At 43.5% G+C, this 16,098-nt stretch overlaps 1 protein-coding gene across 1 annotated transcript in view; it reads right to left on the bottom strand.

The window, feature by feature from the left end:
* PIP4K2A (phosphatidylinositol-5-phosphate 4-kinase type 2 alpha) overlaps positions 1 to 15,743 on the bottom strand; it is a 107,761-nt gene extending 92,018 nt beyond the window's left edge. The window contains exon 1 of the mRNA XM_063150097.1: positions 15,522 to 15,743. Coding sequence (XP_063006167.1) covers positions 15,522 to 15,662 — 141 coding nt within the window. The 5' untranslated portion in view covers positions 15,663 to 15,743. The remainder of the gene's footprint in view (positions 1 to 15,521) is intronic.
* Between the last annotated feature and the right edge of the window lie 355 nt (positions 15,744 to 16,098).

Raw genomic sequence — 16,098 nt, 5'->3', positions numbered from 1 at the left:
AAACAGTCATTGTCAGAATGACTCTTCCAAGCCCACTGTACAATACAATGCAGCCCCAGAGTGCTAACTGTGCTCACTGCCTTCTCCAGTGCAGCTCCACAGCAGTGACCCAGCTTGTCAGCCAGATCCAGCCTCCCACCCCCTGGCATTCAACATGCCTTTTGTTGAGCTCAGCTGGTGACCTACCCAGACAGTAGCCAGCAGCAAGACCAGCTCAGGCTGTGGTTTTTCCAGCCTTTTGCTTCCCAGCTAAGCTGAATTACATGATTTGCCACTTGGCAAGTGGGAATAGTCTTGCCTCCTTTTCCCCTTTCTACCAATAACCCCTAAAACCAGAAGGCAAGTTGATTCAGCCTATGAACCCAACAAAAATGAGAACAAAATAAAAGCCCAAAACACAGACTTTTTGCCAGATTAGTCTCTCGTCTTTTAGCAAGCTGAATTGATTTACTGGATCATCAGGCAAATACTAGAGCCAGCATAAACTAAGCAGTAGGAACTCAGCCTCCTTTTATTGAAGCCACAACCACAGCTGAGAAGGGCTTGATCAGAGTTATTTATCCCTGTACCTTAAGCCACAGGTAGCACTGCTGCTCTGCTGCAATTCACACTGCTGGGACACAGCCTAATAGAAAGACCACAGGAGAAAATACAAATAGGTCACTCAGGAGAGAAAGCACTTGAATCTGAAGCACGTCTTATTGAAGCAGCAGAGAGAGGAGATGTCAGTCTCTAAACAAAGGGAAATAAAAATGGTATGTTGGACCAACAGTAGATGCTGAAGGTCTTTTTTAGTAAGCCAGTTAACTGTTAGATGCATCATGTAAAACATATGGCAGTGCACAGTGGCTGCACAAACATATGTAATTTCAATTAGAGTTCTCTCCCTTTTTCACCCATGTAGATATTATACCTGCTTGCCAAAGCACCCATAGAGTGGCACTGCTGTGAGAGTCTACAAGTGCTCCCAGTATGGGAAGTTAAAAGTGGGATGCAGGACACCAAGACAGTTTGCTCCTATCACAAGGGGACAGACTCATTGCTCCTGCATCCCACCAGGCAGCTCTGCCCGTCCCTTTTCCATGACTGCAGTACTTGTCAGATCCCACCAGAAACTAAGTGCTCAATTTCCTAAAAATATTTCCTCCTCTCTATAAAACAGTTTGGCCAAAGCTACAAGGTTGGGGCGGGGGGGCGGGGAGAATAGGACCAAAACCCAACAACTGTTGCTGAAAGAAAGTAAAAGCAAAGCAACACCTGAAAATGAACCACAAGCTATCACTTCCAAGCCTCCTACCAGCATACAGTCAGGGTCCCTAAGGACAAAGAGATGCAAGTAAGCTAATACAGCTTTACCTATCTGGCAAATGGTTATTCAGAGTAAGCATAAATTGTTTCTTAGGGGAAAGATTTACTAGAGACACAACCCTAAACTGGAAGGGACACAGCAATGGAATGATGTACATTCAAAAATAGACAGGAAGAGACTCTAGGCATGGAAAAAAGGATATAATTTCTGTGAAGATTTCCAATAGTCTCATATAATGCCAGGAAGGAGTCTCATCAGAGGACTAACTGAAAGAAGAATGACTTTTCCATTTCTTGGCAAAGAGGCAGGAGAAAGGTTTGTTCAGGTTTCCTTGTCATTTACTCCAAAACCTACAACATTAAAGACAGAATACTACCTTTGTGATGGATGAAGTCCAACACATTCATTTTTAGGTTCAGCTGTAGACTAAAACTGGTGTCAGTGCCTCCCACTGGGACAAGCAGAAGCACTTCCAAGATACCACAAGCTACCATGGATATGGACTATCTGTATTCCAAAGGGATTTTTACAAAATCACATACCAGAGACTTTCATTACACTTTCATTTCCTTTGCATTTTAGTTGCCTAGCATTTCTTGTATATACATCTAAAAACATCTCCCCTAAAAGACTGATATTGAAACTGGCAATATCAAAGTTGTCAGATTTTAGTGCTTCTTTTCTTGACACAGAAAGCAAAAATTGATTAAGTGTTAAGAGACTTGGTATCTGTTGTTAGAGGACAACAAGCTCAAGAATAAAGAGGCTTATTAGAATAAGGCTGCTGGTAAAGCCTATAGAAGCAGTAACTTCAAGCAGCAGCTGACAGATTTCACTTTCTCATCTATTGCTCCTCCTCTTGAGGATCACCATTGAACTTTCCAAGTTTCAAAATCACTACACTCCATACAGGGAGAGAAACCAACAGAGTCCCAAAAAGGAACTATGTGAACTATGCCAGTTCACAGCTGGCACAGATCAAGGCTCAGCCTTATCTCTGCAGCAAGGCATCACACAGCTCAGCTCCCAGTGTGCCCTCCTGCCTACTGTTCCCAGCAGTGCTTACATCCCATTCCTGTCCCTTCTGCTCTCCCCTGCCTGCCTTCACACAGAGTTAGTTTCCTGCAGGCAGGCAGCTGAGACACACACTGCTGGCAGCTGAGCTCACCCCTGCAAAGGACAGCTTTCAGGGAGGCCCACACTCACGATGAAGCCATGCTTTTATGTAACAACTTGGCCAGAAATCAGAGAAAGACAACTGAAAGCCACGTAAATCCCCAAACAAAATTCCCCTCTAGTCTGCAAAACACCCTTCCTCTTCCACTTGTGGAGAATGAAAGTGCAATGCCAGCTTTAGAGCTTTGGAAATCTTCAGGAGTGAAGGTATTAAACTGCAGTATTCCTGGTGGCAGGTTAGGTTATTTCATACTTCCTGACCTTAAGTACACCTTGGAAGGGGGTGGAGGGGAAGCCAATAAATAATTGAAATAGTTTATTAGTAAATCACCATGGAAAATCAACAAGATTAAATGTCTTCAGTTTCATATTGCTGAAGCTAAGTGACAAGGAAAGTGTCACTTAGGCAGAAGATTTTTATACTAACACAGGATATATTTCATATTTACAGAAAGTCATGCAACAATTTTGCAGTCATGGCCTGGATAACTGAAGATGACTAACAATGTTGTGGAGTTTTCATTGGTGGTTAGCTTAAAAAATTGTGCACGATTACTTCAAAACCAAGTTATTTCATCCTAATTTTATTTCATCCTAATTTTTGGTGGTGATTACCATTCCAAAACTTAAGACATCCACAGCATGGGCACCTCTCTCTGATCAGTCACCCCAGATGCTTTAAGAGCAGATTTCAGTGTCCATGACCTGTGCCAGCTTGACTGGCCCAAAGGCAGAGCTGCAGGCTGGATTTGTTTGACTGCACTTCTGTCACTGTTCCACTTACCATGCCCCTCCAAGGTGGCTGCAAAGCTGTCTGCTCGCTGGGGGAGCTGTGAAACAGGTACCTTGTGCAACAGTGAGCGCTGCCAACTCCACCAGAAGCCCCAGTCAGATTCTCCTGAGCACTTTCCTTTGTGCATTTCTTATGCAAATACATGTAAGTGCACAGGATCTCAAAGCTTTAGGAAACATTTCAGAAAGCAATAAGTTAATTGGGCAAGAAAGCAGCTTATCTGTCCTGGAAGATACAGTAAAATTCAACAATACCAGTCCTTTGGACAGTCCACTAAAAAAAAAAAAATTATAACTTGCAAGCTCCTCTCAGTTATTTAGCAGCAGCGCTGTGACTGACTGCACACTGTTTATTTTATGTGCAAAGAGTCCAAAAGCTGAGCATTTTCACTCCTGGTTTGTCTGGTCCCTTTTATCCACCCTACCTCAAGCTCTGAGATATTAGATATATCTGAAAACTTAAATAAAACTGCATGTTTTTTAAAGAGTGGTCATGAAGCCTAGCACAAATTGTAGAGATTGCTATATGGCATAACTACATCAACAACTATGCCGTAACAAAGTTTAGCATTCCTGGACAAAACAAACTTCAACAACTGAGAGAACTTTTTCACAAACTAAGTACCCTACATGGTTACAGCCCACAGAATTGTATTTCAAGTAGTTGACATACTCAAGGAGTATTTCTCACTTGAGGAGAGAGACAAACACTACTACCCCAACAACTACTATTAGTCCATATTGCACGGTGTGGAAAAGAAGGATGCATCAAAACCATGGAGCAAGGCTCCACATACAGTACCCAGAAAGATTCTGTATCCCTCAGCAGAGCTGCCTAGCATGGGAGGTAACACAGCAACTTCTGTGAAAAACTTACATTCAAGTAAGGGGAAAAACACAGCAAGCACAAATCTGACAAACCAATTCTGAGCTCATACTTGCTAGCTAGTGAAGCAAAGGTAAATAAGTAGCAGAGAAAATGTAGCTCAAGGATCATGCTTTACTACCTTGGCTCTCAGTTGCTTCTTGCACCTACTTGAAGCCATAGTGTTAGATTTCATCATCCAAATGATCCATGCCAGCCCACACCACTATTTGAGCCTGTTTGCAATAGCAGGTGACAAAAATCAGGGAAACCTTTGCAGTAAAACTTTGTCTTTACAAGTAGCTATACAACTTGATCCTGAGAACTCCACACAACCAAATCTATGTTCTTCCTTTAATGAAGGCCTAGGTTTTTATTATTTAAATACAGAGAAATCAGTGTGCCCCAAATTCTCTCATTTCAAAGCCTTTCCCCAGCAAGTCAAATCTTCATAGAACATTGCACACTCAGCTGCTTTTTTATTCCTTTTTTTTTTTGATTAATAGGCTAGATGTATTTCAAGACTATCAGTAAGACACAGAGGATCCAAGTTCCCTTCCATTTTGCTTATCAAAAGGCCACTATTGTTCAACACACAAGTCTGACTGAAAAACAAGCAATCCTGAAATCTCAGTTATGTGCTTATATGTGACACAGATCTCCTGGATGATGACTTCAATTCAAAAGGGGCATGGCAACACAAATAAAAGCAAGCCAGCTACTTCAATTGTTACTTTCCACCACCTGAGGACACTGATGTCTATGCCCTTGTGTCCCAGGTTCCACCTGACATCTTGGCCAGCTCAACTACATAAAGTTACACCCATTAAAATATGATGGTTTAAATCAATGTCACCTTGTAAATAAAAAACCCACACAGGATCTCTTAAGCTGTGGAAGCAGTTTTAAAGTGAATTTTAGCTTTGCTACTGAGATAATCATATGCACATAGTAACAGCATGAATTACTGTCTGCCAGCTAGACATATTTCTATATCCCTCATCTGTTTTTCATTTCTGAACTTTGCAGCATTGTGCTGCCACAAGAACAGTATTCTATCTAGTGACAAAAATCAAACAGTGTTTTCATGACACTACAAAGTCTTAAGGCACACGGATGAAATAAGCATTTTTACATGTCAAATACTATAAGGGTGGCTTAACAACTTACTGTAAAACAGTAAGAAACATGGCTTTCCAGGAAAGAGTCTCTACATCTTGAAGGGCATTTATAATGGTTGAAGAAGACCTCAGGCACATTGCTCCAGAGCAGTGAGCAAGAAGCAGCCCATTGTAAAAGAGTCATCACCCATCAGAACCCAATAAATCTTCATCTTTCAGGTGACCAGCACATCATGCAGGAGCAATCACTACTTTCAGGCTCTTCCAGTAACTTCTTAGGTGCTTAACCTTTTATTGTGAAGCAAGTCACATTCAGCCAGGAACCTCAGCAAGTCACCCACCGGAAAATGAAAAACTTGACCTAAAGTCTGGGAGATTTCCTCAACAAGACAGGAATATTAAAAATATCCTATGGAATGGCATCTTCCAAGGAGAAACTTGCAATATACTTCTCTGATAGAGTCATTGAGTACAAAAATAAAGTCTGAAGAGGAAAGTGCAAAAAAAAAAAAAAATAAAAGCACCAATAGCAACACTGGGTTACTGTTGTAAAATGGGAAAAAAACCTTAACAGGTGGGAGATATTGTGGAGAAGAAGAGAAATCCACCACACTCACACCAAGAAAAAGGCATATTGCATTAGCAATAGTCAAAATACTCAATATTTCAATACTGTTTTGCTTTGATGTTCTGCAACAGAGCAAGCAAAAGAGTGACAGGGGGTGCAGGATTCTGTGAGCTCACCGACATCTGAACCCTATTAACATCCCTGAGCCAACATAGCCTGAAGGACATTGCTCACTCAAATGAAATAACCAGCCACAAGCGCCTGCAGCTATAGGTAGAAAGAGAAAGCAGCGTTGTTGAATCAGCTGAAGCCCAAAATAACAGCTGGAAAAGCTGCTATATCAGGAACAGAATGGGCAAGAGGTTCCAAAATCAGTGGTTGCAGTGCTTTTTGCCTGCAAGAAGGTACATAGGTTTGTTAACAAGCCACTATGGTTTTGTTTCTGTAAATGACTTTTACCACTTGTCTCCTTTAAGCCTGAGGAATATCCAGAAAGCTTTTCTTGTTTGGTCCTGTCCACTGTGTCATCATAGGAGAAGGCTGGTTAACATACCACACACTGCAAAGCAAATCATGAGTCAGATGAAAGCACAATGATCTGACAATTCTGCTTAAGACCTAAAAGAATTATTAAACGAGAAAATTTCTTTTCAATTCTCCTCTGTACTAAGGGCAGGGGGAACACACACTGAGAGCAGCAGGGACACCCTAATTACCATCAACCCCAAGGCACTGCACAGGAAGCTGTGTCAAGCATCTGACACCACATTTCAGTTTGAGTGAGTCATTTCTAAGCCCTCTACCTGCAAGTTTGCAGTGACTGCGGAGGTTTGGAATGGACGTAGCAGTAAAGTCAGCTTGTCTGAGACTGCTGTCTTTCCTGAGAGAAAACCAGCTCTTTTGAACAGCCAGCTGAGACAGCATGTGTTGGTAAGTCCTTCCTCTTCCAGAAATAAAAATAGATATCCCATTCCTCAACTCAACCATTTTCTCAATTTTTGGTGTTTTGCAACTTGGTCTCCCAAAACTAGCTTAATGCTTAGCTCAAAACACAAAAAGTCAGAAGGACCAAAGCAGGAGCTCAGAGATTAGCAACCTTGCTTTTGTTATGTCAATCTTCCAACTTTTGCTCAGCTCCAGGAAACCATAATACATGAGATTTGCACATTGTAAAGGGCCCCAACAACCACAAACTTTAACAACTATTTCTCTCTTAACTCCTCTAGAAAGTTTTGTTATAATCACTCAGAACCCAACCCACAAGGGTCACACCACACCACAACACCAATAAACACTAACTACAGAAAACTTACATTTCTGAGAGAGAAAAGCATACTGAACAAATAAAAAGCACAGCCAGCAACACTGACATCATAACCTGGCGTACCAAAAATGCTTTTGTTACCCACATGATCTAGTAAGGGTCTACAAAACACTGAACAACATACTTATTGAGGCTTGGCACCAGAAGCTAATCAGACATTTCTCAATTTCCCTTCAGTACAATTAAACGATTAACAAGCCACTTTCTTTTAACTGATCTTTGGCTAACCAAGCTGGGTATTTTTCTCCCTTCCCAAGAAAACCCCAAAATACTCCCCCCCCCCCCCCCCCCCAAAAAAAAGTCAGTGACTGCTACAGCCACACACTTGATAGGCTGCAGGAGACTATTTAAAGGTAGGATTCTCAAGAATTATTATTGTTTAGAAGTTCTTCCAAATGTTGGCAGTCACCTCTAAAAGCAACCTCCAGAACTCCAGCCCCTAGGAAACCATTACAACTTTTCTGAAGACATTCAGTCTCTGGATATGCAAGTTATGAAGTTAGAGGTTTTACCATGTTCTAAAAACAAAGACTGTAGAGATAACCAGAAACCAATGGGTGCCATATAGACAGTTTTGTCTTTTTCAAAATATACTATTTCAAGAGACTAAAATAGTTGAGAAAGGGCTCCTCATTACAAGTGCAGAATCCAGTGAGAGTTCTCTACTCAAGTGGGTTTTTTTACTGTGGACAACAGTTTAACTTGAGTTATTACACATGAAACTGAGCTGTAGACAGGAGACAAGTGGTCAGCCAAACTGCCCACTCTAAAGCTGTATAAGTCCCTCCAACTGTCCTTAAGCTGCTATAAAAACTCACCTCTAAGTATACATACATCAGACTCTTCCCTTTATGCTCCCTGCAGCGTTTGCAATTCCTTTTTTAAGCTGGGACTGGCACTTAAAATATGGCCTTTTGTGGTACACAACTCCTACCCCATTCACTTTTCTGTATTTCTTTTTCTGTTAGTGTATCTCCCAAATGAACCTGCCATAGGATCAGACCAGTACCAGAGAGAATGGAACCAGTCCAGCAGCCCCAGCTTTAGCAGGCCTTAGTATTATGGAGGTTGTAGTTTGTCTAACCTTACACTAGCTTAAACTGGCACTTCCTTACAAGGAAGTTACTTTCCTCCATCCCTTCTGTTTTTGCATCAACTCCACATTCTTTGTGCTGGCACAGCTGTTTGCATAGCTGGACCATGAACTTCAATGAATTATGGTCCATCTAAAAAACCCCTCAAAATGTACTACTTTTCTGGATTATCACTTTGGAGCTGAGTAATAACTAATAAGGAAAGCAGATATGGCTGAACTTGTTAACCAGGAAGACAGTAATGGCAGAGATTGATAAAATGCAAACACAGGTATGGCCGAGTTGTGAGACAGCATATGACTAAGATATCAGGAGGGAGAGGAGGAAAAGTGAGACTAAACAAGTTAGCTCAAGCAGCTGAAAGGTGGTTCTTTAAGTCTCAATCTCACCAAGGAGCTCCACAGGCTTTCTAATAATGGCACATAAGGGAATGGATTTTTTTTTTCAGTTTTGTCTTACAATCTAAAAGTATCATGCTTATACTCACAGTTGTGTTAATAATGTTAGGATTGCCTTGGGAACTTAAACACACACTAAAGAGCTGGATTAGACTGATTACCTTGCTTCAGTACACAAGGTAGCTGTTCACCAAACCAGATTAAAATCAAGTACTCTAAAAGGTGTAGGCCATTAAGTACTTTTACTGCAAACTATTCAACCCCATCCCTTGAAGATAAAGCCAGCGTTTTCTTTTTGGTTTGAGATCCATCACTACAGCATTCAGTTACTTCAAACAATTTTCACAACACCCTTATTAAGCAATCTCTCAATACAGAACTAATTAACTTATTATAGAGGCTCAACAGGAAGATCATAAGACAGATGACCACTTAGCAAACCACATGCAAGAAGTCACTATCTCAACAATTCAAAGCTAACCCATTTCACCATGCACCAGGATGCAGACTATGAACACTAACAAGGTTTGTCAGTCATTACCATTCATAGCAAGGCAGCCACTTCTTAGACTGCTCCAACTATTTTGCTAAGTGCAAACACACGAGTTAACAATAGCAAAAATGAGGAAGGGAAATCAGAACTTGTGTTAGATATTGCATAGTTGGTACCAAGCAAAAGAAATGGAAACACACGGAAATATGCCTTGGAAGTAAAGATAAAATAATGAATTCATACTGGAGTATGGAGATGAATATGCACTCACTCCCATTTCAAACCTTTAAAACCTCATAGTTAACAACTAAGATGACTAATCTCTCAACAAGTCAAGATATCCATAAGCCAAAACTCCCAAGTGCTTAGTTTTGGCAAGATTACATCAAAGACCTGTAAATAATGGGTAGTTTCACCTTATTCTAAAGTTGTCATGAGGCTGCACGATGTACAGCCAGTGTACAGATTCCTAAGGCACAAGATGTTTTCAAGGAAGAACAGAAAATAGGACTGTAGAACAGGAACTGAATAATGGGGTGAGTCAGTTATTGTAAACAAAGCTTGCCACCCTGAAACTACAGGAGGAAAACGAACATCTACCAGGCCCTGGCAATGGGCATAATGCAAGTGTCTGCTTTAATGAGCAAGGAATTAAAAAATAATACCCTAGAGACTCTTAAGGCATCTGGTGCAGGCTACTCAAATAAGACAACTAAGTTGAGCCAACAAAACCAATTCACGCTGCCTATTTGCTTCATGGAACATTGTCCAGCCCTTTCTGCTGGGGTTAATGAAATTCAGTTTCAAAAACCCACAGGGAAAAAAAATGACCCTAGCCTTTGCAGCACCTTATCTTGCAGATTGGAAGAAACTACAGAAAGTAGTTTTGAAACTGCTATCAGAGCTTTTTCGTAGCTCTCCCACTCTCATCCCTAACAGAAGCTATTGTATGTGTCCCTTTCAATAGTTTACAGAAGGACATGAAATATCACTCCCATTTGTACTCCACTGAGGCATGTTTACTATCCTTAACCTAACCACAATATTTACAATTTATTTTTATTAGTCCATCCACTCAGTTGCAAAAGCAGTATCAAATTAATTTCTTCAGTACACAGAGCTTGACACCCAAAAAAGAACCAAGTTTTCAATAAACAGCTCTTCCTGCTCTGCTTCCTTCTATATGCAAACATCTGGGCTGAGTGCCCAACTGACTAGTTTAAAATAGTTTTAATTGCTTTATTATCTGCTCTGATGTAATCAATGCTTTTTAATACATTGTTTCTTCTGGCTTCTTAGAAAAAGCCTTCTCCCACAGTCTAACAACACCTCCGTTAAACAAATCAAAATATGCTTTTTTTCCAAACTCACCTTTGAAAGTCTTGATTAATACCTTTAGGTTTACTTTGCCTAAGTTTTGAAAAGCCACTTATAACACAGCTGCAGCAGTGATGTTTTGCATTAAACACAAACAGTAAGAACACACCTGACAAGTGATGAGTAGCCCTCCCCACCCTAAGAGAGTTTCCAACCAACCTGCTGTACTGCCAGCCAGTGCCATGAGTCAATATCATGGTTCCATATCCTCAGGGTGCCACCAGTCACATCATCATTTATGACTACATTAAAAATATGGACACAGAAGTTATCAGTTCCTGTAACTTCTGAAGGCACACCACCAGGGGTAAGTGCTGCGGGCTTGTTTAGGTCAACCAATCTCATCCTTTCTTTAATGAAAATTAATCATAAACATGGAGGTTGTATTCCACAGGGCATCACCTAGTTTTCAATTACTTAGGTTTCATCTTCCTACAGAACAACTCAGTAACAGCTTTTCAGTGTCATTTTCCTATGTGTACCATGTGCCAGGACAGAAAGTTCCTAGGAGACATGCTAGGTAAGTCAGGACTAAGAAAAGTGATTTATGCCACAACCAAGATGCTCCACTTAACCTAACAAGCTCTCCAGGGGCATGTTAAAATATAAGGACAAGTATTAATTAATAAGTGAGCTACTTGTGTATTTGTCTGGATGGAAGTTTGTAACAGGAAAGATCAGTATACTAGCTGAGAAAACCCCCAAACTGAAAACTGACTAGAACAGACATTTTTTAGCTTTCTGCAGATAAAGAAACATTCTCAAAGGGATCAAATATATCTTACTACATGAGAGGGGAAGAAAGATGCATTTACTTGTCATGCTTTTTTCCCCCCCCCTCCCAGTTTCTAACTCTAAGGTGAAGGAACCCAAGAGGTACACTGACAGACTGGAGTCCCACAGCTCTCTTTGCATTATTCTATCCTGGTGTTGTTGCACTTCTGTAAAAATATCAAGCAAGAATACAAGGAACAGTGCAACAGTAGCATGAAGCTCACAGAGCCTCATGTGAGCAGCTGAAGGAGGTCATGGAGTTCACTGTGTGTTGAATTCTTCAGCCACAGAAAGTACACGCCTTCTGATGTACTCCACAAAGTGCTGGGGGAGAAGTAATTTTATCCATGTATTCTTGTTTCTCCACACTTGCTTATTAGGCAGCAAGTGCCATTGAGAAGTCAGGCACTGTTAAATTTTTGGATCAGCTTGTAATCATCCAAGAAACAGATGGTGATTACAGATTCCAGGGGCTGGGGGGTGTGGGGGGGCCAGTTTGTTTTTGGTTGTTTTTTTTTTTTTTAGCTTGTACAGTATGCTCAATAAATTCATTAGGCAGCCATGCTCTTCTCCTAAATACATTTAATTTAATGGTTGACACAGTAGGCAAGCTCTCCAGCAGTCTGTTCTTCACCTCAAAATGAGTAAGAAAAAACCCACTTGTATTAGTTTTCTGCCGTCTTTCAGGGTGACGTTTTGAAGGACCTAAGCCTACAAATTCCCAGCTTTCCTAAAAAGCTCCTAACAGAAGCAGGCAACCAATTCTAGTGAGAGCAGACCATCATTGTGCCTGGGATGATTATCAGAGGATGCAGAAAACACAAGGTGCAGCTTTCATTTTTAGGCACAGAAAACAAGTTATATGCCACCTTCCTTCCCTCTCCTCCTTCCTAACATTATTGGAAATCCAGCAGCAGTGACAATATAGAGGCAAGAATGCTTTTTACCACATCAGTTGTAAATTAAATACAATTATGGTGCTAGCTAAAAATACAGCTGTAAGTCATACTAACCACTGAGTTTAAATATTTATTTCGGTAGCACAGCCAGATTATCTTTGACACAAGGTAAAAGACCAAGATAAAATCAACTGTTAATGATGCAGATGCCTGCAAGATCCAAGCACTGACAATTAGTCTTTGCTGCTACAAGTCATCAGTATTATAATCAGATCTACAAAATGGGACACAGTTGCTTCCCCTTTCACTTAGCAGCAAGCTTCATTCTACAGCATATGTCAGAACACTGAGAAATGAATTTACAGCTCTGAATGTGAACACATTTTTTTCTTGCTTCATAAAACATAGGGTAATGTTTGTGTGTTCTCCTCTCACATGCCCTTTGAAGTTTACTGAATTTGACTGTACTACAGGCAGGATTTTACATTAGGTATCTCTACTTCTACCTAAACAGCAGCAGCAAGTTGCTTACCGTTTCTTGAATGTGTGGGTAATTGATAAGACCCTTGGGTAACAGACATGCCTCTGCAAATTTTTTTCCCCCCATTAAGAATTCACACCTCTGCTGTCAGCCCTCAGCTTTGTGACATCAATGTTTAGGTTTTCCCTTTAGAGTCATGTTTCCTTCTAGGACAGGAGAGTTAAGACAATAGTTTGTTGGGGTTTTTTTCTTAACTTCTTCACATTCAATTTCAAACTCTGAAAATCCTCCAGAACTCAACAATTAAGTGTAGCCTTAAGATTAAAAAGCTAATAAACCTGCAGCAAAATATTTTTCCTTTATCTTCACCAAGCGTTTCCTTCCAAAACAGGCAGCAATGTCAGAAACATAGTAACTGCATCTCAGCTTCATTGTTTCAATATATATACTCATTCCACAAGACAGTTAGTAAGACTGAGACTTCTACTGTCTCAATAATTGCCAGGCATTACAGGCAGTCTTAAATATAATTTTTCAGATGATTACTGTGTTCTAAGTTTAATTACTCCCATAATGAACTATGATGTATGCTCTGTTCTTAGTCTAGCCTTTGCTTATGGATTTCTGTTTATTCTGCTAAGAAACCTAAGGATTCCTAATTCCTCTTCTTAATTAATCCACACACATTGTTTGCATTTCTCCCATGAGAAACTCTTATCGGTGATAACAGAGTTAAACCATGCTGCACACTTATTTTCATTTGCTGGACATTGCCACATGAAGCATTACAAAATGACAGGAAAAGCATCTAACAGAGGAGCCTGCAACACTTCAATGCTGCATTCTTGGCCAAGAAGAGATGTTTAATTTGGACGCATCAAATTAACTTTTTTTCCATGCTCTCTCATTCAGCAGGATTTCACTTCCACAGGGCCTCCAAGCATTACTCATGACTACATTTTGCAGTGGGATGAGGAAACAGAATGCCATCTGCAGAACACAACAGATATTCACACCTACAACCATCACCTTCATGTGAATGTGAAGCCTCTTTTCTCTGAGCCTGTAGTGTTGCTGGTGCTGGTTTTTTGAGCCTCTTCAAAGAGAGGATTTCAGTTCACAATTTTACATCTTCTGTGCATGAAACAACACACTTTGTTACATTTTCTACCGGGGACAGCTATGCACACTACAGCACATGATTGCAGGATGGTGAGGATCACATATGGTGCTGCATTTGTCACTGTATACTTGGTTATTACTTGTAGTGAAGAGGTCCTTCCTCTTAAAGTAGTGGTATTTCCACTGTGAACTCACATAGCAACGAGCTGCTGCAACAGGAAGATCTCTGCTTCCATCAGTGATCCTCTCCCTCTCTGCTCAGGGAGACAGTGAACAGCTAGCACATGCTGCCATTCAGTACAAGTCTCTCACCCTGTAATTACCAGCCTGCTTTCTTTCATTAAAGAGGCCTGTTTGGGAATTTTCTATAACACTAGCCACTACAAAAGGAGCAAAAGAAATGTGTGTATTTAAGCTCAAATCAGGCAAACAGAGTATCACACACTTCCACAATGAAAGATATTTCTGCTTTGTAGATAAATAACTACTGTCTTCTCAGTTTGTGACATAGGATGTCACTGCTCAGAACTGACCTACAGAAAACTTGAAATCCTTTGTCACCATTTCCTACCGACTCACAGTGCTACCTTAAGCAGATTTATTCAACTTCACTGAAGCTTCTCTGTCTGGTACATACAGCCAAAGCATTTCCCCATGATTCTCACTTCAGGCACTATGCTGCTTAAAACAGCTCTGACAGAGCTCAGTCTTGATGCACAGACTCCAGGCTTTGGGCAAAAACTACTGAAACATCCACAGAGGTAAAAAACTCCCGGGATATGGATGTGTGGAAAACAAAAGGAATAGTGAGTAATACTACAGGCTGCTCTGTCGGTTTCATGTGGCCGTTTCAAAATTTGTCGTCTGATCTCAAATTGCACACTGACATTCTTACAGGCTCGTTACTCAGCAGCAGACGTAACCCGTGCAAACCCGACACAGGCGTACAGGCTCCGCTCCGCCAGCAGTAGGGAATACGCTCTCTGCTCAACTGCCCCGATACCCGATTTTTGGCGATGTTTGGGCTCTACACTTTTAACTTGCCATGGTGGCTATTTAAAGATGCAAAGCTGCGACCTAAACCTCGTAATGCCCAAACCATGTGACATCTTTACCGGGCTCCTAATTTTAACGCAGACCAGCGCCCGGCCGGGGGTTCTCCCGGAGCCCGGCCGCCCGTCCCCGCAGGGTGATGGAGCACTTCGCAAATGGTGCAGTTCTGCCGCCTTGCCACACCAAGCCCTTCCTCTTCCCCTCCCCCGCGCACACCGGCAGCGGACACTTGCCGAAGCGAACTGCACGGACACGGGACGAACTTGGCCGGTTCCCACCGAGAACCGGGATTTTTCCCAACTGCAGCACATCCACGCGCCGCCCGCGGGCGGCCGGCGGCAGGAGCGGAGCTGCTCGGGCTGCGCTGGCAGCACCGTCCCCTCCCGGGCACCTCCCGCCCGCCGCCGCCGAGCGGAACCGCGGGGCCAAAGGGCGGGCACGGGCTACCGCGGGCACCCCGCGCATCACCCGCGCCCGCCAGGGCACCGCAGCCGCTCCGCGCCGCACAGCCCGCGCTCGGTGCCGCGCTCCCGGCCCCGCCGGGCGAGGGGCGGCAGCCGGCGGGGGCTCCCGGCGGGACGCGCCCGCCCCGGTCCCGCCCGCGCCCCCGCAGCCCCCGGGTGCGATGTCCCGGCGAGGCGGGCGGGCTCGTGCGGGTCGAACGGCGGCGCTTACCGAGTGGTTGACCCCCCACATGAGGACGCTGAGCAGCGGGTCGCTAGCCCGGAACAACTTCACTTTTTGCGCCACGAAGTGCTTTTTCTTGGTCTTGGTTTTACTCGCCATGACGGGCACGATGCTGCTGGGGGCCGCCATGGCGCTGCCGGCGGCAGAGGTGGAAGGGGCTGGTGTGGGGCAGAGCGGTGGGCGGGCAGGAGAGAAGGGCAGGGGCGATCAGCGCCGCAGCCCCGCGGGCGAGCGGGCGGCGGGCGGGCAGCCGCGGGACGCCGGGCGCATCCCGGCCTGGCGGCTGAAATGGCCCCGCTCGGCGCGGCGGCCCGGCCCCGCCCCGCCCCCCCCGCGGGGAGCGGCCGCCGCCCGCCCGCCACGCACCGCGCGCCCGCCCCGCCCCCGCGGGAACCGCGGAGCGCCGGCTCTGCCGCCCCACTGCGCATGTGCCCCGCGCGCGGCGCCTGCGCGGCCGCGGGCAGCGAGGAGGGGGCCGGTCTGCGCCGCCCGCCCCTCAGGGAGAGAGGGGGGGAAAAGGTGGTGCTGGTGTGCTGCCCTCCGGCCCTCACGCCCATCGCCGGTC

Source organism: Melospiza melodia, chromosome 1, assembly GCF_035770615.1.
Source record: "Melospiza melodia melodia isolate bMelMel2 chromosome 1, bMelMel2.pri, whole genome shotgun sequence".
Classification (NCBI taxonomy): Eukaryota; Metazoa; Chordata; class Aves; order Passeriformes; family Passerellidae; genus Melospiza; species Melospiza melodia.
This window is presented reverse-complemented; position numbering and strand designations above follow the sequence as displayed.